The sequence below is a fragment of the Acanthaster planci genome, linkage group LG03, assembly GCF_054643075.1.
Source record: "Acanthaster planci isolate LZ-2023a linkage group LG03, COTS_SCS, whole genome shotgun sequence".
In the NCBI taxonomy this organism is placed as follows: Eukaryota; Metazoa; Echinodermata; class Asteroidea; order Valvatida; family Acanthasteridae; genus Acanthaster; species Acanthaster planci.
In genome coordinates, this window is record NC_141779.1 from 10069787 (window position 1) to 10093895 (window position 24109).

Sequence of the window (24109 nt, forward strand, 5' to 3'; positions counted from 1 at the left end):
AGATAGTTTCGTAAAGAAGTGATGAGAGGTTTCAAAGAAGGTTCCAGACAAAGGTCCCAAATGCCACTAGAGAGTGAGTTAAAGTACCTGGAAAAGAAGATGAACAGAGAAAATTTGTTATTACGGATTACTAACTCGTGATTACGGATTATTTCATTATGACGGGTTATTAATTTGATATAACTTACAATTTAATTCATAATTACGGATTATTTAAATCGTAATTAAAGATTATTAAATCATTATTACGGATTATTAATTCACTATTACGGATTATTTATTTTGTGTACACGGATTATTTATTTTGAAATTACGGATTATTAATTCGTTATTACGGATTATTTATTTGCTTTCGGGTCATAGTGTTTAAGTATACTTTTGTCAACCCTGGCCAGCTTGGAATGGGCTGTTCTTGTTACTTGTAATGTCCTTTTGTTTAGTCCATTGATTTTTATGTTTGTTGAATATTGTCCCACCAGTAGGCCTATCTGTTCTGAATGGCCGAATGAATAATAATAAGAATAATAATGTTATCAATGTGACATTTACTCAGTTGACAGGTTTAGAAAAAAGACCAATCAGTCACTCATTTGGAAATGTGTTGGAGGTGCCCTCAACATACGAAAGTTTTGTTGATTAGCGATGTTAATTTAACGAATTCTTACAAAGTGGGGGTTGGGTGATGGACATTATATAGATTAGGACATCGCCACAGGAAAACAATGTGCACTACTTGTTGCAGTTTTGTGATTCGAAATCTTTAATTTTGTGGTTTATTTTTGCAAAAATACATTTATAGATTATTGCTAATATGGCTGTTGATAAAAGCAATACTGTGTTCACCACTGTTTATTAAGTTTTTACATGCCTTTAATCGTTAGCTAGGTCCTTTGATTTTAACCCCAGAAGGTATCAAAAATTTTATCTTACCATTGTGAGATACATGTATTTTTTCTTTTGTTGCATCCCAAAACGTTGATGATCTGAGTTGTACAAGTGTCAAATAAGGAGCAATTTTACTGTAAATGGTTTCTCATAATAAAACTGGGGTTTGTTTCAAAGATTCCAAACAGTAAAGCATAGATTAAAGTTAATTTTGAGAACATAAATTTCTTTTACAATCCTATGTTATAAAATTGTCAAAAAATACAGGCATTGTCCGGTTCAACCATATACCTTCATTATGACTGTTTGCCTTAAAAACAGCGGCAAGTGCTTTGTTTAATTTAGCTAATTCAAAGTATACAGAGATCACCTAATGTCATCGCTACAAATATTAAATCACTTACATACTTTGTACTCACCCTAACATTGCGGAAAGCGGTTAAGCATAATGATAACTGTTCCTATTCAAACGCTTTTTGAGGGAAAGACGAAAGTATGTAGAAATCTACATATATATTCTTTCTGGTGATCTCCTAAATGTGCCTTGTGTTCAACAGAGATTTATTCTTACTGAAAGGTAGAATACCAATGTGGCTGTTTCATCTTACTCGTAATCAGCACTTTGCTTAACAAAATTGTTGGCATAATTATTTCTGTATTTGTCATCCAACAAACGTGTCAGTAAAAACACACAATAGGCTATATATTTTAATCATCAATTATATATATTACATTGAAGATGTTGGTTCTTTACAAGGGACCTTCAACCAACCTTGTGACATGAACGGTATGTGTGACAACCAGGTTGCATAATTTATTAACATAAATGAAAAAAATGAGTGTTTCCAAAAATCCTGTCATAAGTGAGGTTGAGAAACCTTCCACAGTCATTTCATAATTTTGATTTAATACAACCATGTATTTTACTATTGTGTGCTTCCTAGTAGCTTCCCTTTGCAGTCTGGCCGGGAACGAAGGGTCAAAAAGCACAACGCGACACTTTTCTGACAAAGCCACTTGGTCTTATGAATATGATGGTTTGATCAGTGTCACACCCAATAAAAATGTAAAGGTCTTTCTTGAATTTCAGGCTATTCATGATGAAAGACAGCAATAGGTGGGAAGGCCGGCTTGCGGTAGCACCATGCGAAGAAATATATCTGTTATGAGTACGTGTGGTTCTGTAAAGCACCAGAAGTATACTCAACGTTTTGGAATGCGTGCTCAGGCCGTCATCAGGAGACTGAAGAGATGCTGCTGATGAAGCTGTTTATATACGGTAACTGAATGCAGTGGGCGTGACGAGGATGCTAGTGGTGGATCCAGCAGGGCGCTCATGCGGGACGGGGTTCAGCAGCTCAGTGAGGCGTGTCAGTTGGGCATAGGTTGGGGCGGGGTGAGGTAGCCGGAGTTATAAGAGACCCATAGGCGGAGTGGAGTGTCCTAGATTATAGAGAACTCATTGGACTGGGAGGTGAGCAGGGGTTGCCAGATGTCACTGATGGAGAAGCCGATGTCTTGGGGAATGGTGTCGTTCTTGAGAATCTCCAAGGCTTTTCTGATGTATCTTGGGTACCAGTGCTCGATGCTGGTGATGAGGTGGGCTTGGTCCCAGTTGATGCGGTGGTCTTGAGAGTGAGAATACTTGACTATCGCTGACTTGTCATACTCCCCCTTCCTGCCATGGGCTTGATGTTCCTTGAGTCTGGTGGGGAGGTCCCTACCAGTCTCGCAAATATACACTTTGCCGCATAGGCAGGGGATCTTGTACACCCTGGTCTGATCTTGGGACAATGGTCTTATCTTGGGACGATGGTCTGTGGTGGCAATGGTGGTCTGCTTGAATTCTTCCATGAATACGTCAGCCAGAACTGGGGATATAGGCGATCTTATAGAGATTCTAGGTAACTGTTCAAAGAATATGTCCTGCCATCGGAAGCTGGTTGAGTTGACGCAGGTGATGAGGAGGTTGTGGAGCTGGGTTGGGGTGAGGTCGGTCCAATCCTTGAGGGTGGTGTCCGCCTGGAGTCTGTCCCTTTTTATGCTGGTGGCATGAGAAGTAGGGACGTTGGTGGAAAGTCCATGAGATCAAAGCTGAACATGATGTCATCTTGGTGGAGCTTGAGGTCTTGGATGATAGATGAAAACTGGTCCGAGTTCTTGAAGTGATGCTAGGTATTGCCGACCAGGGGATGAATCCTGACTAGATGTCTTGCAGTGTTGTAGAATTTTGGGCACCTTGAGTTGGATGGACGCAGCCGCTGGTAGAGCGGTTCCGTGATGTTACGGGAACAGTGGAGGGATAGGAACTTCTGCTGCAGCTTCCTCTCAATTGACCCTGTAGGATCCCTGCGGAGTTCCCGGTAGCCGTCCGAGTCGACTATGTCTGAGACCTTGCGGTCATGCTCAACTCTGTCCATGATTACCGTAGCAATGCCTTTGTCAGCAGAGAGGATATGGATGGTCTTGTTTTGGCATAGAGACTTCATGGCTGACTGATCTTCTTTGGAGATCTTGAACTTGGGTGTTTTGTGCTTCCGGAGGGCTTGGTTGATCTCGAGATGGATCTCATCGGCAGTGGACTTGTCAAGGCAACAGAGAGTGGGCTCGGTGGCTTGAATAATCTCTTCTGTAGGTAAGGATCGAGGGGCTCGCACAAAGTTCAGTCCCAGGGCAAAAAACCTGGCATCACTAGAAAAAGAGATATACGTTGAGAAAGTTGAAAATATTCAAGATATATATTCCTTTGCATGGTGTTACTGCAAGCCTTTCCACCTATTCCTTGAATTTGTCAACAACTTTGTGACGACCCGTGTGAGCAGTCTGTCTCATAAGTACTCAGTCACCAACGTATAAGTAGGTGGTCTAGGATGCTTGTCACAATATCGTTTGTTTGCCTCGGCAGCGCATGTCAATCATCCTCTGATGACTTCTCGCGTCTTACAGATAACGGCAGCCTGCGTCCAGATACTGTCTTCATTCTAATTTACCAAATTTATTCAAAAACTGATCTGGGGGGACCACTGCCTCTCTTTCAAACATCAAAGTGTAGGGTGAATACCCTGTAATACGAGGGGTGGTGTTAAAAATGTGTACCAGCTGCACAAGGTGTTCAGGCTAGCAACGTCGCTTATAAAGCTCCAAAGATCTGATCAAACTGCACGAGGTCATATTGAACTTTCCCATTTTTGACACCACAACATCAAGAAAGTGTCAGAGGTTGTCTTGCCCATTCTTTGGCAGGCAAGACATCTTTCGTACGTGTGTCGTACGTGTCTTTTGGATCCTGTAAAGTTTGCAAAGCTTGTGTATCAACCGACTTTTTGAATTCTTCCTTAGTCAGAGTGAATGAGGGGCTGGGGCTCCATACTGTGCAAACCAGCCATCACAGAGCACTTTGCTACAATAGGTGCTGACTGCTCCCGACAGGGAACTGCCATCGAAAACTTTGCAAAGATGTCAGTGACAACTAGGACATCATCAATGTTCCCCTTCCCTCAATCAAGTTTGAGAAAATCGATTGCTATGCATTCCAGCGGTTTGAATGCAAGGATCAGAGATACATCATGAGTGGCTTAGTGGTTGGGGATGGAGCCTTATAGAGACTCGGCAACGGACACACTCTGTGATGTGTTCTTTCAAGTGCACATACGGGTCTGGCCAATAAGCACGATGCTTGATGAAGTACAACGATCTCCTTATACCTCGATTTGGTCATGAGCAGCCTCCGAGACCATTTTGTGGAGTCCCTTTGGGACCAAGAAGTAAAACCTCCCCATGGCCTACATAATGACCTACACGAGACAAAATATCATTCTGTTCCCTTATCCGTGGCCACTCCCTCAGGGAACCCTTGACCTCATGAGACACCACCTCTCCCGGAATACCTTCCTGACCAGGCTCCCAATGGATCTGCCAAAGGCTTCAAACTACCCCAAGAGCTGCATCATCTTTCTGTAATGAGGATAGTTCCTCAAATGAAAAGGAGGGAAGGATACCTTGCCCCGAGCCACAGAGGTTCTCCTCAAGATCCAGTTGCTGAGCTCCAGCTTGAACGACCCAAATTGATGCAGGTACTAATATTCCATCTGACAATAAGCTGTTCATTTGTAGACTAACCTCACAATTCTCCAGCGGATTCACCATCAAGCAACCCGTTCTACTCCAGTGCACCCTTAGCATACTCTTCAGCACTTAAGACCAGCATCCTCATCAAAGCCAGCCCACCAGTCACCCTCCTGAAGATGATAAAGCATACACTGAGTGTTCACTATCAGTTCTTCTCAGAACCAGACTCACAGAGGAGATTCCTCCTTGTACATGATGCAACCGCAAGCCTTACCTAATTTAGTACTTCCACCATGCATAGCTTCAATTCCTTTCAATACATGATTACTATCACAAAAGAAATTGCCCAGGGTTATTATAAACATCCCTTTCAGAAACTGAGGACCATCAAAATTTTCAACCTTGGAAATATTACCTTCATGTTTAATTTTGAAAACCAAGCTTCTGCCCCTTGAAATCAAATCGCTGTTACCTTAAGTAGGAGGTAAATGCATAGTTAGTTGGTTTCCTTGCTGTGGGTATATAACTACATGGTGTGGCATGGCATACGCAGGGTCTTCTCTTTCATTAGTATAGTGCTGTCAATTAGTGTCTCATCAGTGGAACTTTCTTTGGGTCTTTTTTGTGGTGATCTGCTCTTCTAAGTGTGCCTGTGGAAGTGACTTTGAGAGAGGTGACAGCTATGCGCCAGGACAGTGAGGGATTAAAGAATTATAAAGTTCGGGACACAAAGAAAACATTGCCCACAGTTTCAAGTGGGAACTTTGCTACATACTAGATCTTACACCTAATTAGGAGGCATTCAGTCAATTAAGCTTCCAAAATGACCCTAAATTTGTTTTGTCTAACTCGTTCAATTGGAGTGTCCTTCCTCCTTGTGAATGCAGTCAACATTAAATTTTACCTCTTCAGGAAAATCAACACAAAAACAAACTAAAACTAATAACTTTTAAAAAGTTGTAACGACACATTACACTTCACTTGTATGCAAGGAACAATTCACTCATAAATCTGTCAGTAAAATACCACTGTAGACAATTGTATCCATGAATGAAGCCGAGGCTATAACTTCAGTATTTAGGAAATGAAAATATGCCCCTTGTCTCAGAATGGAAAACTATATAACTTTTAGACAGCAGAAAATTCAATTGATTAGGTAAACTGCACTGACTTTTATGTCATTAAAACTGTTCCTTTATTATCCACACGGATGGCAGTCATGGAGGGGAAGTCTCCGGATGAGGAATTTGGTTTAGGGTTGGCGGGGTGTGACGTGTAGATGAATGCCATTTCTGCCTCGCAGAACCAGCGCATGGATTTGCTGCACTGGATTGGACTCATCGATGGACAGGTGAAAGTTGCGAAGGACCTTGGCAGATATTATTTTCAACTCATTCATGGCAAAGTGCTGACCGATGCAATTCCTGGCGAGAAATGGAAAAAATATGTAAGGGAAACAGGATTGTTTCTACCTTCTGGAAGGTGTTGCAGAAACACACCTTGCAGGGAAATGCCCTCTAAATGTAGTACTTGATGACTACAAAAAGCATTTGATTCAGTCAATCAAGCACTACCGTTCACTAAACTACGGCATTTTGGTGCGGAAGAGGGTGTAATGCAGCTACTCGAAGATCTCTACAACTCTTCACATGGCCAGCTGCAGTGGAAAGGACAGATGACTGACATCTTTGAAACTCCAGTCAGGGTACGGCAAGGCTGTCCACTGTCACCTACACTTTTCAGCCTCTACACCAAGAACCTCCTCCATGAGTGGCACAATAATTATAATACAACCAACCTAACAGGTCCAGATGTTCATAATATCCCCCCTGAGGAAATCAGATCCGCTGATGATCTAGTATTGTTGGCACTGCCCAGAGATGATGCTGAAGAGATGTTTATCATCTTGGGCAATGTATCTGATGGGTAGGGGCTAACTATCCAATCTAGCAAAACTGAATATATGGTCATCCAAACAACCGACGACTCCACAATTACATATCACTTGACACAAATACCTAGTGTTACGTCCTTCAAGTACCTGGGTGTAATGATCAACCACATGCTGGACGACAGGAAGTTCAAATGCGCCAAAGTATGGGCAAATCAATACTTTGAAAATGTAAATACCTGCATTCCCACCACGTCAGTCTATTAGTAAAAAGATACAGCTAACTGGGGCACTGATTGTGTCCAGGGTGATGTATGGAGCTGCCAACCTGTCGTTGAAAGCACCTGATCAACATCAACCACCTGGATAGCTTCGGCCTACCATCTCACAACATCTGCTCAACATCAAGTGGCTTGATCATGTGACCAACGAAAGACTCTTGGAGATGATCGGAAACAGATGGTGCTTCAGTAGTCGTATTATACTTCAACAAAATTCAGGCTGGCTAGCTAGGGCCTTGCGGTCTGGCAAGGTGGTGTAGTGACAGCTGTACTGAAAGGAATGCCTGGGGGGAATCAACGCCCTGATAGCTGACCGAAAATGACTTGGGTTGACAACATCCGTATCTGGTAATGGTAAGTGGGAGAGGCACCTGCTGTGTATAATTTTAGTAGGAGACCATGGGCAAACTATGCCTATGTTTGGATGATGATGACGAGGAAGATTGGGAAAAGAGGACAACCTATAGATCATCTTAGCTGGAATAGGGCTGATTGATGGAATCTATCAAAATTTCATTTAATTTGAGCACTTAGTGTTCCTGAGAATAATATTTTGGATCAACATATAAATATCAATAGCTCAACATGTTGTGGACAACAATGCTGATGACATCATAATTAGGTTGGTGATAAAGTGTGAATCATGCCCATGTACTAAGGCTGTGTTGATTGAGTACTTCAAACAAGTAGAATTATGAATCCCAGCACACAAATCCAGGCAGGTATGCATAAAATAAATACACAAATATTTAAATGTGCTGGAGTGACTTCTGGACAAATCATGAACTTGTTTTAGCTTTGGTCATTAGGTAAGTTTGACTTTTTCTATACCTCTGTGGCACCATTGTTCCGACCGAATGAGAACCAGTGGATGGAGTTGGTTCAGCACCGGTTCAACATGGCGGGAAATAAACAGACAATTTTTGTGGCCTCCTCAGATGATTGAATTATACATTTCAAAATTTGTTGTTACATGCAGCAAATCAAAGAGATATTTTCTTCTTTAATGTACATGTATGTGAAAAGAGAGAGCAGCACTGATGAGAAACATGCTGAATACTGAATGAAAATCATGTTCATCAACAGTGTCGTCTGCTTCCTTGTGCTTGCCTCTGTCAGGTGGAGTAACCATTTGTTTCTTCTTTTGTGTGGGCTACCTTTAAGCAAACAAAGTAGTTGTTCTTTCGGTTTGCCGACTGACCCTACGTTTTCAGAGCGACCCAAAATGTTTATTGGCAAGTTAGAAAAACGAATGTTAACAAATTAAAAAAAAAGTAAAAATCCTGCTGTCTGTTTTGTCTTCACAAAACACCCCCTGAGCAACCTTTATAACATTGAAAGGCTGGTAGTTATATGTTTTCTACCAACATTGGCAACTTTCAAAAGAAACTTCAGTTTTATTTTCATGAGTTCCCTTTGCATTTTGCTGTCTAGGAAGTGAAAACACATTGATTAAGACAAGATTTTATCACTTTTTGTGACACATTTTTGGCAGCATTTGTCCCCATTTATGCCATTTACTCAGCACAAAAACTAACCTAAATATTTTGTTTTCAACCTACCAACCCTATTTTTGAGAGGCATGTAATTAGAAGCAGAACTTGTTTTTTCTTGGTCTTAACATGTTCCTGGTTATTGCTGTGACATCACAGACATGTTCCTGCTTAGGAATTGCCCAAACATGCCCCTGCTACAATGTCTGGCCATGGAGCACAGACGATTGATAGGGCTCCACACTTTCAATCTCCAAGGACTGTTTGGAGTCTGCATGTAGTAGCATTACATATGTAGTGTGTACCTCCAAAAAGAAGGAAGTCCTCATAATGAAGGGAAAGAGGACAATTGTGTGGACTCACACATGTCCAAACAGGGTCTCCCCCCAAAAAAGATTCAGAAGCATTTGGGGGTCAGGGTTACCTGTTCTAAAATGATGAGGAACAATCTATGCAAAAACTCAGCTTGAATTGGTTATCATATAGTGGGAGAAAAAGGAACATTTTCCCGGAGTTTTATACCAACACCAGCAGAATAACAGATTGTCCACATTAAGGCGGGTGTGCATAAAACATTGAGAAACACTGAGGTAGGGCAACAAGTGTTTGAACTACCTCCCTTTAACTGGTACAGAAAATCATGACTGGATTTATACATGTCCTCTAATGTGAACAAGTCAGACGAGAGTGTATAAGCCAATGTAATTGGGCATGGTGGACAGCCCTCTCTCACCTTGGTCCGGCCGAGAAGGGCACATATGCAAAGTGAGGAATGTTCTTGGCCCGCTCTGGTGAAAACCTCTCTGGGTCAAAGGTCTCGGGGTCATCCCACACATGCGGGTTGTTGTGTAGCCCATGGATTACGACGGTTACAGTGGTTCCTGAAACGTCATGATCGGAAGAAACAAATCTAGACTGACCCATTATTAAAAATTATTCAAATCTATTCTTAAAATAAATAATCATTGACCATTAATTGACAACAAGAATACAAATTGGAATTTGACAAGGCAAGCAAATTACAAGAGAGTTCAAATACGAGATATTTCTACCAATCCCACGACACAAAGTATTTATTCCTAGTCGAAAAGTGTTCTATTATTCTCCCTAGCTACTCAAATTTCCAGCAAGGTAAATTTAATACCCAACTGGCACATTCTCTATATAGGCACATAGCAATATGAACATATTCATATATTTGCATATTTTGTTTGTCCATTCCACATGAAAGAGTAAATGCAGTGCTTCATTTTGATGCATCTGTCGGTTTAATTTGTTGGCAAGATGAGGACAACACTACAGACATTTCCAAGCACAACATGGGCAAGCCTGCAGGAATGGGACAAACTGGGGGTAATTCAGCACCTCCTAACACTCACCTTTTGGCAACGTCCTGCCATCAGGAAAGGTCAAAGGTCGGGTCAATGTTCGCATGATATTGGGGACGGGAGAATGCACACGCAGGCTCTCCTTCAGACACATGGTCAGGTAGGGCATATTACTGAGATCATCCCTAGAAAACAAAAAAATCAAGCACTTCTGTTTCTCCCCAAAAATTAATCATTTCTTCTTTTCCCGGCAATTACAAAAATTCCATTTAATTGGCCGGTATTACGCAATTTTGTTTCAATGATGTTGACATGGGGCACTGAAAATGTAATAGAATGGAAAAAAATTCCTTGTTTCACTGTAAATTGTAGTTTGGCACCAATCCTGTAATTTCGAACTAGTTCCTAATACTAACAGTCAACTGCTCAGGTTTCCAGTTCTGAGGCAAAGCCTTAACTGTAACCATCTACAAAAAGATGTTGTCTTGAAGATCCCCCTTGTGTATCATTGAAATAATGATTGTTTATGAGTGAAATTCAAGGACCATTGCTGTTGTACATGCGTACAGATTAACCACACATGAGCACAGTGGTCATTATTTGTTTATTGTAACTGATGAGGACTGTGTGAATATGCCCATGCTCAGTTTAGACATCAGAGATGACTGGAGAAGTTGAGAGAGTCAACTGGATAAAGAATACAGCTCTGAGCTGTTCCACTATGGCAGCCTTAAGTTGTTAACTTTGTCTCCTAGTCATATTTCAGAAATCAGAACAATCTAATGGCAATTTCACTCTCCAAGTTTCACTCTAGAAATGAAGAAGAGAATGAAGAGCTGTTACTGAGCTTTTCCCTGTGCACACATGTGGTAAAGCATATCATTGCCCACAAAGAGCCCATCACATGAGCAAAGGACAACGGCATAAGCCGTGGTTGTACTGGACTTATTTTCTTGAGGGTTATACTGAGCCGGTGATCCAACAAAAAGGTCAAATGAAACTACTTTCTGCACTTGGACTTTCAAAACAGAAAACTTTTACCGAGAACGCAGGAGAAAAAACTGAGCTGTCAGTGCAGTGACTTAAATGACCGTGCTACAACTGGGACCAAAAGAGCAAAAAGACCGACTGACCCAACAGAATACAGCAATTTCTACCAAACAGCAGTATACCAATCAAGGGAAAAGAGCATGTGATCATTGGTATACATGAAAATTAAGAGGTACAGCACTGGGAATAACAAATTTAGTGACTGGAATATAGCGAAAAGGAAAAGGTGATATTCTGTAGGATACACATCAGTACAGTCAAGTAAAAATCTAAATGGCCTAGTAAAATCTGCACTTAAAGGGTTACAAAAATTAAAGCATTTAGTTTGCGTAAAGTATTTCAAAATAAAAATGAATATGTAACCATTTCAAAACATCAGAAATTTAATGTTTACCCCATTAATTGTAACCAAAAAATGAATAAAAAGATCTTGCATTTCCCCTCCCTAAAAAAATCCTCTGTACAAAGTGTACATTATCGCACGCAATAGAATACGTTGTGTTTGACGTAGCTTGGCCAACAGGGCAAACACGGTTTCTGTGAAGAAGTGACAAGGTTCACTTGGGAGGCGTGGCTCAAAAGGGTAACACAACAACTCTATGGCAGCGATTAAACTGATGAGCCGGATGGTTTAATGAAGAAACTGTATGTTTATTATACCCAGATAATTAGAAACTTGGGGTAGTGACTTGCAATTGGCCAGGATACCGTAGCAATCTTGGGGAAACTGTGATTTGTGAACGGAATGGTGGAGCTGAAACAAGTGGTGAAGTCTTGGAAATATACCGAACAGGAAACCGTGGTGAAATTGTCAGCAACGCACGGTAAGGGCAAATTTTGAGGTATTCTGATTGGAAATGTGCTTGGTAAACCTGACTTTAGAACGGAATGTATGGTGCAAGAATGAGCAAACTACTGAAGGCGCCCTATCAACTATTGCGCGGTCAGTAGACAGTGGGGGACTTTCTTACAGCCGCCCCCACATTTGGGTACTAAATGTGAAACCAAGAAAGTCTTCAGTTAGTGCTCAGTCTGTGGATGGTCCTCAGACGGGCAGTTGTCTTCATCCTTGCATTCTGGCAGACGGATCAGGCGGGCAACTGGTCTGGTGTACACCTTGTCATGGACTTGGACCTTGGCCGCTCTCACACGTCCATCAGTTCAAGGATGTGTCTTGTATATCTTCCCTACTGGCCACTGAGCTCTAACCAGCTGGGGGTCAACGACCATGACGACGTCTCCACAGGCCAGGTTTCTGGATTCAGTCTGCCACTTTTGCCAACTCTGTAGACTAGGAAGGTAGGATTTGATGAAGTGAGCCCAGAACTGGTCAGCGAGCACCTGACTATGGCACCATCGTCGTCGTCCCATGGATTCTTTGGAGGTGTAGACGACCTGTGGAAGGTTAGGATCTAGACACCCCATCAGAAGCATTTTTGGGGTCATCGGATCAACGTCAGCAGCATCTGAAGAGACGTAACACAAGGGTTTTGAGTTGAAAATCCCCTCGACTTCAGCTAAGACGGTTCGGAGTACTGGTTCTGTGACCGACTGGTCTCCCAAAGCAGCTCTGAGTCCAGCCTTGACCGACTTCACCTCTCTCTCCCAGGAGCCGCCGCAGTGGGGAGCATTTGGCGGGTTAAACTAGAATCGCACCTTTTGTTTGGAAAGCTGTTGGCTTAGATCTGGAGCCATGGAAGCAAAGGCACTTCGGAGTTCTGCTTCTGCACCCTTGAAGTTGGTCCCGCAGTCAGACAGGATTTCATATGGTTTACCCCTTAAGGAGGAGAAACGGCGAAAGGCCATCAGGAATGCATCTGTGTCCAAGCTCTCCAGCAAATCCAAGTGTATGCCACGTGTGGTCATGCACTTGAAGATGACTCCCCATCTCTTCTCTGTGCGTCGACCAATCTTAACCGTCATTGGCCCATAGCAATCAAAGCCTGTTGAGAAGACGGCTGGCTTGAAGAAACGGAGACTGGAATAGGGCAGGTCTGCCATCTTGGGAACTGCTGGTTTACCGCGTCACTTGAAGCAATCGTTGCACTGGCGCTGGTGCTGACGAATTGCCTCTCGGCCTCACAGGATCTTCACAAGAACACGTTCAGCTCCAGGATGAAGGAGTCGCTGATCGTAGTCTCGCATAAGAATTGGAAAGGCAGTTGTTGAAATGTTGATAGGAGAATATAGTCTTTCTTCACAGTGAGGTTCAGTTGCTGGACTGCATGGTTGAGCACCATTGTTCTCATGGAGCCATCGTCAAGCACAGCATGTGTTTCAAGTTTGTCAAGGGACCATGGAGAGTGATTGGAACGACTTTTAACATGACATTATGGGGACGCATGGGCCGGTCTAGGTAAGTCATCTGAGTCGTCACTCCAACAGTATAGATTCTGCTTGCTCCTTGCTGAATGGCATCATGCAATACAGTCAAGTGGATCTCCTTGCAGGTGTTGCATGGTTTTCTCAATGTACACTGCTCAGGTTTATGGGTGCGCCGACATTTCCAGCATCTGGACTTTTCCTTCAGCCATTCGATTATTTGCTGATTATTGAGCACCTTGAATTCAGTACAACCATTCAAGTAGTGGTAATGGTTGTTCCAGTGAGGACAGAAGGCTTTATGTTTGTCCTTTGATGGTGACTGTTGTGAAGGTAACTTTCCCATTGTCTGTTTTTTGTCATCAGCCATGAAAACAGTGGTAGGCTGATTCCCTTTCTTGCGGGGAAACTTGTCTTTCCTCTCTTGTCTGGGATTATCTTCTTTGTAGACTGTTGCTGCTTGACCAGCAATCCGCTTTGCTCGTGACTGTACTTGCAATCAGTCAGCAAGATGGTTTAGGGTATAGGTTTGGTGGGAGTCTGCTTTCAGAATGCCCTGATTTATGCAGTGTTCCATGAATCTATCACGATATCCTGTTGGTAGTTTGCAGATCAGTTGGTCCACATGGGAACCGCACTTGAGTTCATAGCCATTTTCCCCTTCTAGGGAGTGAAGCATTCCAACCAGTGACTGGACTGAAAGCGCAAAGTCGTCGAAGGCTACGTGGTCTCCAAACTTGACAAAAGGCATGTTCATGATCATGTCTATTTCACTCTGGACCAGCTGACATGGTTGACCGTACTTGTCTTTGAGGGCTCAGAGTGCTGCTGGATATGGTTTTGGGTCCTGCATATATGACTCAGCCAACCTCAGGATATTGCCCCCCAGACGACCAAGCAGAACTGATATTTATACTGCTCGGTGAGGTGTGGATGAACATTCATTAACAAGATTGTCCGGGCCCTATTTAGGAGTGCAAAGTCACGTTCCTTGCCGGTGGTGAAGTGTGGTAAGGTTGAACGGGGTACGCCATAAGATGAAGCAATCAATAGTTCTGTCATGTTAGGTATGACTGGTGAAGCTGGGTGCGATGGCGGGGTGACAAGTGGCTTCCCCGCTACTGGTGGCTCACTCGGGATTGGTGGTGCAGGAGGCATGCCACCAAGGGGGTGAGAGGCTATGGCTGGTCTTGCTGGTAACTGAGATTCAGGTAGTGAAGCACGCTGAAAGGAAGAAGTCACAGGTGTGGTCACTACAGTAGTGGTAGACACGGTTGGGTAACCCTTACTGCGAGTGGCAGGTAACTTGGCATAAGCCTCATTGGGTGTGGGTTGTGCCCTTTGTTCTGCAGACACGATGGAGAAATCTGGTCGAGGTTGCGGGCGTTGAGGCATGAATGGTGACGGAGGGTGGAATGTCAGCATGTGGAATGGCTGCCCAACAACTAGTGGTGCACTATAGATTGGTGGTGCAGGATTCAGAGCTTCACCTGGTGATGGAAACATACCACCCAGGGGAGAAGACGCTATGGCCGATGTGTGTCAACCTCACCAACAACTTTGTTGGATTCCCCCACAGTTGGGCGAGTTAGAAAACTCAACAACTCACTGTGTAACTCTCGCTCCTTTTTGGCGCAATCAACCTCACGGTTCAAAAAAGGATTGGTGCTAGGACTACGCATGGGAATAGGCCTCACAGGCGTACTCTCACCTTGCCTCGGCATTTCCTTCGGAACCAATTCCGGCGATGTACCAACACAGGAACGCTGTCGTGCCTTCAATGAGGCATACCCTGAGGTATCCTCTGGCAACCTCCAGTCGACTTCGAGTCCCGAGTTGACCGTTATACGAGGCATATCCCTTCCCTTAGGTGTATGTGCCTCACAATCTCAGGCTGTGAACCCTTTTTAACAGCCCCTAGCTCAGCGGAAAGACGATCCCACTCCCACTTGAGCCACTGAACCTCCATTCTTGAACGGTTCAGGTCATCCAGGACAGAACCCTTGTCAGCCCCAATCAAGCCAACACCGCTGTCCTTAACCTCGCTCATACTGGAGTTCCCTCCTGAGCAGGAATTCCAGTCTCAATTAGACTCTCTAGCCTTGGCCACTGGCCACTTGGCGATATTGGTAGCTCACAGGGAATTCAGGCTGCGGGACAAACAGTCCCAAGCCTCTGGAATTTACCAACCCTTGTGTACCTACTACCACCTGGTGAATTCTCAACAGGATTGGCAGTTGATGTCCTGCAGTACGTCGCAAGGATGGCAACTCTGCTCGAATCCGAAACAGAATCCCCACCAATGTCACTTACTCAACAAGGAACCCGACATACAGGGCAGTAACTACCCAGGTAAGCATAACTCGCCTACCTCGTTACAATTACCCTCACATAGCACCTCAATGAGGTTTACTGACAAAATTTTCCAAAAGAAATTCCCTTATGCTATTACTCTCTACAACCAGATAAAATCACAATTCAATCCTAAAAATCCCACTTCTGACACCATTTGTGGCGAATGCAACTGACACCTCTTGTGGTGGACCCAGTAACCGGCCGGATCAGGGATGGAATTGACATGGCCCAACCCCACAAATATATTTATTAACCTTGAGCAAGGATGAGCGGCTACCCTGACACAAGGGGGGGATATCAGTTAACAAACGGCGGACTAAGCCTAGGGGCAGTTCGTTGGGTGTAAGTTTACCACCAATTAGGAAAGACTGGATTTATCTGGTAATACAGTAATGAAACACAGGGAAACCTAAATAAACCTCACAGTGACACAGGATTTCCAAAGACAATAATCAAGTATTCGATTTATTGCAATAAAAATCAATAAGGTATATAAATCACACAAGGTTTAAGTACACAATACACTTCACAAGGCAATAAAATATGCCTCACGTGGTTAACTAACCACCCAACTAACTTAAACACAGCTAGTCTACAACCCAAGGGTTACCTCACTAAATAGTGATAGCCCTCAAACAAACAACACAGAGTGCCATGCAAAACAGGGTCGATCTAACAAAAGGGAAATTACCCTCACAGCGATCTGAGTACATCAAGTAAACCTTAAGGCTAGCTCGCACAATGACAAGATTGCCTTCCAGTCGTCACCCCACTATCAGTGCTTACAGACGACAAGCAATCCAACAGCAAAGACCACTAGCTTCCAGCCTAGGTTAACGACACTCAGCTCTATCACTAAAGTAATCTAGACCCAATACGGTTCGCCACTACACCTACCAGTTATAGTCACTACACGCAGCGCCCCTGGTGCAGCGTCCACGCTATACTTCGCACAGTCACAGCACAGAATGGTAGACAGCGTCCTCCACGATCCTGCCACTCTGCGACCCACCAACGAAACTCACTAACTGATTGTGCGCACTCTAAGCACGCCGCAAGCGCCCAGATCTAGTGCTCTACGCAACACTGATTGGTCAACGCAATGCTTAATAATTCATGACTTAGACTGGCATTCATGCCTACCCCTGTTTCGTCACAATACCCAGATAATTAGAAACAGGGGGTAGTGACTTGCAATTGGCCAGGATACTGTAGCAATCTTGGGGAAACTGTGATTTGTGAACGGAATGGTGGAGCTGAAACCAGTGATGAAGTCTTGGAAATATGGAGACCGTGGTGAAATTGTCAGCAACGCACGGTAAGGGCAAATTTTGAGGTATTCGGATTGGAAATGTGCTTGGTAAACATGACTTTAGAACGGAATGTACGGTGCGAGAATGAGCAAACTACTAAGGGCACCCTACCAACTATTGCACGATCAATAGACAGTGAGGGACTTTCTTACAGTTTCAGTTCAAGAAATGCATTTATTTTCAATTGTTAATTTTCTACCTTGAACTGAGACAGTGTTTGCCTGTAACCCTTTAAGTAGCCTAGTTATGGCGATGAGTTTACAAACAGTAATGGGAATAACAACAAATTTAGTGATTGGAATACAGCCAAAAAGGAAAAAGTGATGTTCTGTAGGATCCACTTAAATACAGTCAAGTAAAAATCTAAACAGGTTGGTAAAATCTGCAATTCAGTAGCCTTGTGGGCGGGAGGCCTGGTCAATGGCACTTGACTGACAAACCCTCCATTCAGATGACTGGCATTTATTTGGGTGTTGTACAAATCAACATATTCTTGTCAAAATCAGCCAAGCTTTACTCACCATTCCAGTCGGTCATCTTCTCTGTCCGCTAGGAGGTCATCGATTTCCTCTTGGCACTTCTGCTGGAATTCTGGCAGCCGGGCCATGTCGTACAGGAACCAAGACAGGCCTGATGCTGTCGTGTCGTGCCCTTCAAACATGAATGTATCCACTTCGTCATAGATTTCCTGGTCAGTTAGTCCTTCACCATCACTGTCCTGGGGAAGAAAATATCGTGTAGTGCCAACTTGTTTTGTTTCTAATCAAAACAACTGCCAAACAAAATTTGCTCCAAGCGGGAACAAGAGATGGCGTGCTTCAAACGGCAAAAATGGTCCTTTCAAGAGAACTCACTGCATCCATGTACAGAATTCTGAATATGTGGTGGGGGCCACACTGAGCATGTGTAGCCAATTTCTGTTGGAGTGAATGGTCTGTGCATATGCCCCATACAAGTGAAAAATCACAGTTGGATATTACTTTCTACCTGCCTGTCTTCTTCTGCACTTGTGAGGGAGTGCTTAACATTGGGGCAGATAAAGAAACTGGCCAGGTGTTTACATGATAATAATTACGGCAATAAAGAAATTTATTGGAGTAGAAAAACCAAAGGAGTGGGAAAAGAACTTAGTCCACATAGCCATTGTTAATCAAGAACCTACTGCAGTATAATGGTAATTAATGTTGTGCTAGCTTGAACATGTTCTGTGCAAGTAAGCTGGCTTATGGCTGAACCGAAAGGAAGGACTTCACATGTGTATCAGTGGACCCAAATGAATTGCAAGAGGCGAGGAGGGTTGAGGCCAAGGCAGATGGACTATAAGTGGCTGTCTGTGATAAGTAATAATGGCAGGTGTCAGTCAGTCTTAAGAGGTGCAAGATTTTAGCTTGAAGTTCCTTCCCCTTGTTCCTGCATCGATCAACTTGCTTACAAAATGGGGCCATCCACCACCAATCCTGTATCCCTTCCCAAAAGAAATGTCTTGCTTACTTCAGCACAAAGCAGAATGTCCAAGAAGTCGATGTATTTCCTGTGTCTTGTTTGCCCCTTGGCAGCCTCTTCTTTCAGTGCATTCTTCCGCTTGTGGATGATATCTCGTGCGTAGTTATGGAGTGTATCGCAAGCTTTGCGGAAGCGTCGCCCACTGGGACTCCACTCGAAGATCATGTCAATGTGGTAAGGTAGGAAGCGAAGACGTTTTGTAGTCAGGATGGAGATGTCATGGATCCCCTTTATGTAGGGGTGATTTTCAACCCTGAAACATGAAATACAACAAAACGTTTCAGGTGACAAGGGGGTACTGAACCTCACCTTGTGGTCCAGGTTTGGATTCTGACCCAGGCAAAAACAGTTTCAGTCATTGTCTATGGCACACAGCACCGATTGTGCTATTGCACTTCAGAGATATTTCTTCAAATGCACAGAACCTATGGAGCAGCTGTTGGCACTGACTGTCTCATTGTGTTTCATGGATAATATTTCCTTGCTACTTGTCTGGTCAAGACCACTTACGTTTGGCAGTTGGTCTCCACACTGAATATACACTTCAGGAGGCTGTCCAATGTCAACAGGCTCATGTTACTGAACATCTCCATTGAAGTCTTCTTACCAACACAGGCTGCTTTCCACTTCTCCTGTGTTCATTAAAGCCAAAGGGAAAAAATAGTTGAAAAGAGACAAAATTGATATTAATCCTACTGGGCACATAAAAACATTGCACATGTTTTGACTGTCTTGCACAATGTAAATCATTTATTATTATTGTTGGTTTATTTAAGATAAGAAACCTCGAAACCAAATGGCATTTTTATTTTCAAAAATTAGTAAGACATACAAAATAACATATTACTAAAAAAAGTAGTTACAATTTGTACAAGGGAAAGAAAAGCCTCAGAAAGGGCATTAACAGAAAAAGACACAACACAACTACATTAACCCTCCCTCCCACCCATCTGGTAAAACATACCACTTCAAAAGACTGTTACACAGACAAACAGAAAAACACAAACACAGACACACACACCTATTTAAAACACATAATATTGCTTAAAATCTTGTTAGATAAAAAACTCACAATGACCAGACAGGGTTTATGATGTGTTAAACCTGGTTGTTCATAGTTCCCCCAGCATAATAAGCTCATAGACATGTATCCAGCGTTAAAAATCGAATTATAAACTGAGATGAGAATTTAAAATAAAATTAAAAGGAACATGTTCATGAAACCTTGCTGAAAAATTTGCTTGATAAAAGTTTACATTTACGATTTGTGTATCTGTGAACAAGAGGGCTATCAAATATTTACTGTGTTTCACAGCCTGGCAAGAAAAGGAATGGGGCTATTTCTATACCGACTAGTTCTGCAAAAGGGAACAGAGAGTTGCTTCTTATCGCTTAACTGGTAGTTATAGGTGGTGATCTAAACTCAAGTAACCGCGAGTTAAATTTGTGTGCATGCCATATTACTCAAAAATATTAAACCAGTGAAACTGCCAAAATATGATGGTGTGTGCTTTTCATCCAGTGCTTATATGGAGACAATTCACAATAATGTGTTATACACAATCCTGGTTACTTTGTAGCAGGCTTACGCCTCCACTGGTGCAAAGTGGTTGAACATGGTGGCCAACTCACCACAAGTATGTTGCTAGACTGTTGAAAGATGTCCACATATGGCTTCAAAATGTCAAAGTGGAAGCCAGGTGTCAGTAAGCGTCTGTTCCTTGCCCATTTCTTCCCAGCTGATAAGAGCAGCCCATCTCCAATCCAAGGACGTATATTAGAGTATACGTTTTTCGCCTTTGGTTGTAAGATAAATAGAAAAAATGGAGCAATTCAATACTTAATACTGACATGATTGAAATGCGAGGGTTCAGCTCTGTGTTCATTTACAAAAATGAATACATGTGCAGAAGTGTCCAAATGTGCAAATGAACAGACATAAAAAATAAGGGTCATGACTTGATGACTTCCAATTCTGCCCATTCTGTATATCAGATGGGTGATTTGTTTAGGAATAAGTTTAAGGTGGGTTTATACTTGGCACTAAAGTAAACACGAACGTGAAATGGTGATGTCCCATCACACATGAGTGCTGCGTATTCCCTGTATGCTGGAGATGGTTCTTAATGTCAAACTTGCTTGGCTTTTCACACTCGCCCGAAGTGCAACTCAACCTTTTAAGGCAAAAATGACCCCTAGTCTTATCACTATGTATTTCTTCAAGCCATTGCATCCAGAACCAATGCATTCTGCGTATGAAATGCGAGCATGATTTTTCAGTTTGTTGTGTCCCACAATGACACATATTCAACTAATCAGGCCTGGCATCTGATGACAAAGATACAACCAACCTCCTGTGCTGATGACAGCTTTGACTGTGTCAGGGTGGTACACGCTAATGATTGGCCTAATGGGTCCCACCCATAGTACAGATGCAGTGACAAATTTCTTCACAATCTCCCTTCCCCACTGGACTTCCTTCTCATCAGCAGTGAGCTATGTATGACAAATAACAACAATTTACAAAACATAACAAACAACATAAGTTGTCACAAGGAGTAATTGAACTGTCATTTACAATATTTGTTGCGGCTTCTTGGGAACAAGAATTTTTCAGAGTAAGTTGAAGTTACTCAGCATATCTTTTAGAAAAACTCATTGCGCACATGAAAAGGTAAACATAACCAATTTTTGTAAAGAGAACTTGCTTGTATAAAAATTTCTTCCCACAGACAAAGTATGCCAAGTATTCTTAGACATATCTGTTGATAAACCCACAATATAACACATTTCAAATTTGGTGTCCATACTCGCAAAGCAATAAGTACCATACACAAAGCCTGCCAAAATATTACAATGGTAAACCCATTATAAAAATCATCCACACAAAACAGAATTCCATCAGTAGTCATCCGTAATAATTGATGACATCATGTGCACTTTATGAAAGATACGCATGCACACCAACACTGCCGATAATACCTTAGAAAGACTGCCCATGAACCAGTGCCTTTCGGGGTCTGACGGAAATGCCGCAAACTGTCTCTCCAGCTTCCATTTCTGGATGAAGAGGACTACCAAGGCCACAATGCTGGACGTGATGCAAAGTGTGGCAACCGTTGCAGAAAGAGCTGCAAAAGATTCAGTGAAGGCCATCGTTCTACAGAAATCAGCAGTCTAAACACACAACTGATCTGCGTGAGCCTGAAACAAGAATAGAAAATCAATTTCAGGCTTGAGAAGCATTGCCAAAAAGAAGCCCACTGCTGACAGCTTGACTATGACACTGTGGTTCTCAACAAATTCTTGACAATGCAACACTTAAATACTGTCCACATACATGTACAATTGTTACAAGCATGCGTAAACACAATTAAATTCATGTCCTTTAACTTTATAATGGTGTCTGACTGCGTCATCTTATTCAATAATACAAATCTCTTGGCCAAAATAATTCATCTGTAGGCAGTTAATAAGCAATGGCTAGGCCACTTTTGTTTGTAAAGGGTCAATCCTTCTAACTGGTGAATGTTCCCGCTTCTTGAAGTAACGTTCCAAGCATTCACAAAGTCAACTTCCTAATCTGTGATAGATAATTGCACCATCCAAATAGAGAAATGTTTAGAACTTACGAGTGGAAGCAGGGTGCCAAGTGAGGTTCACTTCAGAAATCAGAAAAATTCAGACACCCAAACTGTTTCCCAACGATGGCAAAGTTACAAATAATGTTAGGATGCCAAATTCTCCAAACATTTCCCTTCTACCTCAAACTATGAGACTCAAAGACTTAGAAAATCATTTGCATAATTATCAATCCGAAAGATGTTCAATCAGACGAGATTTCAAATAAAATTTGGACAGTTCATTAATGTTCACTAATCTTGAAAAGTTACATATGAAACGCATACTGAATACCTACGCGTAGTGAATGAAGCTGCAACCAATCTGCTGCCAAAATGATAAAGTGCGTCAACACTGGGGAGCTGTGTTTTACTTGCTTTGTCTGAAGCACTGTCTGCACTCATATTTATACTACAGCTGCCAACTCCCAGGTCCTGACCTACGATCAAGACTCTGGGCCAAGACCAACAAAATTTGAGTTTGCCGTCCACTGCCTGTATGCTTTCAAAGCCATTGCACCTGGCAAAGTTTGTTATCAACAAGTTTTAAAAAAATCAATAAAAATGTTGTTTGAAAAATGTTGCCAGGAGCTCTCAAATTTTCAATCCATGGTGCAAAAGTAGTCTGATGGAGGGAAAGGGGGGGGGAGTGGTGGAGGGAGGGTACATGTTGCCATTTGTTGGGAGAGGAATTAAAATTTTCAACACTATAGAAGTGGTACTACCACCCGTCTATGAGGAGAAGGTGATTAGGTTTCCTCTGGTTGGGAAAATGGCCCAGCTACTTTTTACGGATCTTTTCACATATAACCATCTCCTACAGAACAAAAGTTAAAGTCTGTTATAGAGCAACCAGGGTGATGTGCCCCTTTACATGGTTCATGGTTAAAGTGTAACTCCGGAGCTTGTAAAAAGACGACCGAATGCCTGATGACCTTTGGCAACACACTGAACTGTGGAGACACATTTTGAGGATACAAAGTTCTGGCCGTGACTGTTATCATGCACTGCCACCAAAATTGTCAGTATTTCTTTGGTACTTCATATTTACGCAGCTGTCGCATACATGACTACCTATCGGCAAATGATTTCAATGCCATGATGCCATAGATGCAGTCAGCTTATCGCAGACATCACAGTTGTGAAACTGTCTTGTTTCGTATTTGCTATGATCTATTAATGCTTGCACTGGACTGTGGTCGAGAAGTGGTCTTGCTGTTTTGGGATTAGTCAGCAGTCTTTGATACAATTGGATATGACATTCTATTCTATTCTATTCTATTTTTCTCTTAAATGAGGTATTCCTCACAGATCGGTATTAGGACCCACTATATTCAACTTATATTCTTCACCACTGGAGGACATCATGCCACTTATGCAGATGACTTCCAATTATAATGCGATTCTGGAAAGTGATCACCCCAATGTCATCGCAAACTTATAGAAGCCTGCTTGAATGACATCAAGGCACGGCCATTGGCAAATGGATTGAAACTGAATGAGGAAAAGACACAAATGTTTCACATAGGCCTATCATCCTGTTTCAGAAACAAAACCAATATTTCATTTACAACCTTTGATATTTCATCTATTCAGCCAGTTCAAAGAGTTTGGAACCTCGGGTTTGGCCTCAATCAACATCCAACCATGGGAGACCACATCAATAATACATGCTATGCTTCGTTCTATCGGTTTACATAAAATAAGACAAAAAGACAATTTTTGGATCAAACTACAACAGACAAATTGACCCTTGTGTTTGTGAAAAGTCGTATGGACAACTGCAATAGCCTTCTCAATAGATTACCGGATCTTCAACTCAACAAACTTGTAATACTACAAAACTTGGCAGCTGGGATAATCAACAGAACACACTTACATGAACCTCTCTCTCCAGTTTTACAACAGCTTCATGGGCTACCAGTTAAATTCTGAATAACTTTTAACATTTTGGTCTTGATTTGCAAATGCATACATGAAAGGGCCCCAGTTAATCTCCA

General features: G+C 42.4%; 1 protein-coding gene across 4 annotated transcripts in view; it reads right to left on the bottom strand.

The window, feature by feature from the left end:
• LOC147799624 (cytochrome P450 4F4-like) overlaps window positions 1-22534 on the bottom strand; it is a 50991-nt gene extending 28457 nt beyond the window's left edge. Inside the window, exons 1-10 of one of the 4 annotated variants that reach the window (XM_087135006.1) lie at window positions 22409-22534; window positions 21472-21693; window positions 20841-20985; window positions 20122-20294; window positions 19000-19121; window positions 18478-18742; window positions 17508-17704; window positions 9998-10131; window positions 9352-9499; window positions 734-6377 (exon numbers count right to left, since the gene is read on the bottom strand). In XM_087135006.1, the coding sequence (XP_086991132.1) occupies window positions 6206-6377; window positions 9352-9499; window positions 9998-10131; window positions 17508-17704; window positions 18478-18742; window positions 19000-19121; window positions 20122-20294; window positions 20841-20985; window positions 21472-21645 (1530 nt within the window). In that variant the 5' untranslated portion in view covers window positions 21646-21693; window positions 22409-22534 and the 3' untranslated portion in view covers window positions 734-6205. The other 3 variants (XM_087135007.1, XM_087135008.1, XM_087135009.1) reach the window with 3 other exon arrangements.
• Between the last annotated feature and the right edge of the window lie 1575 nt (window positions 22535-24109).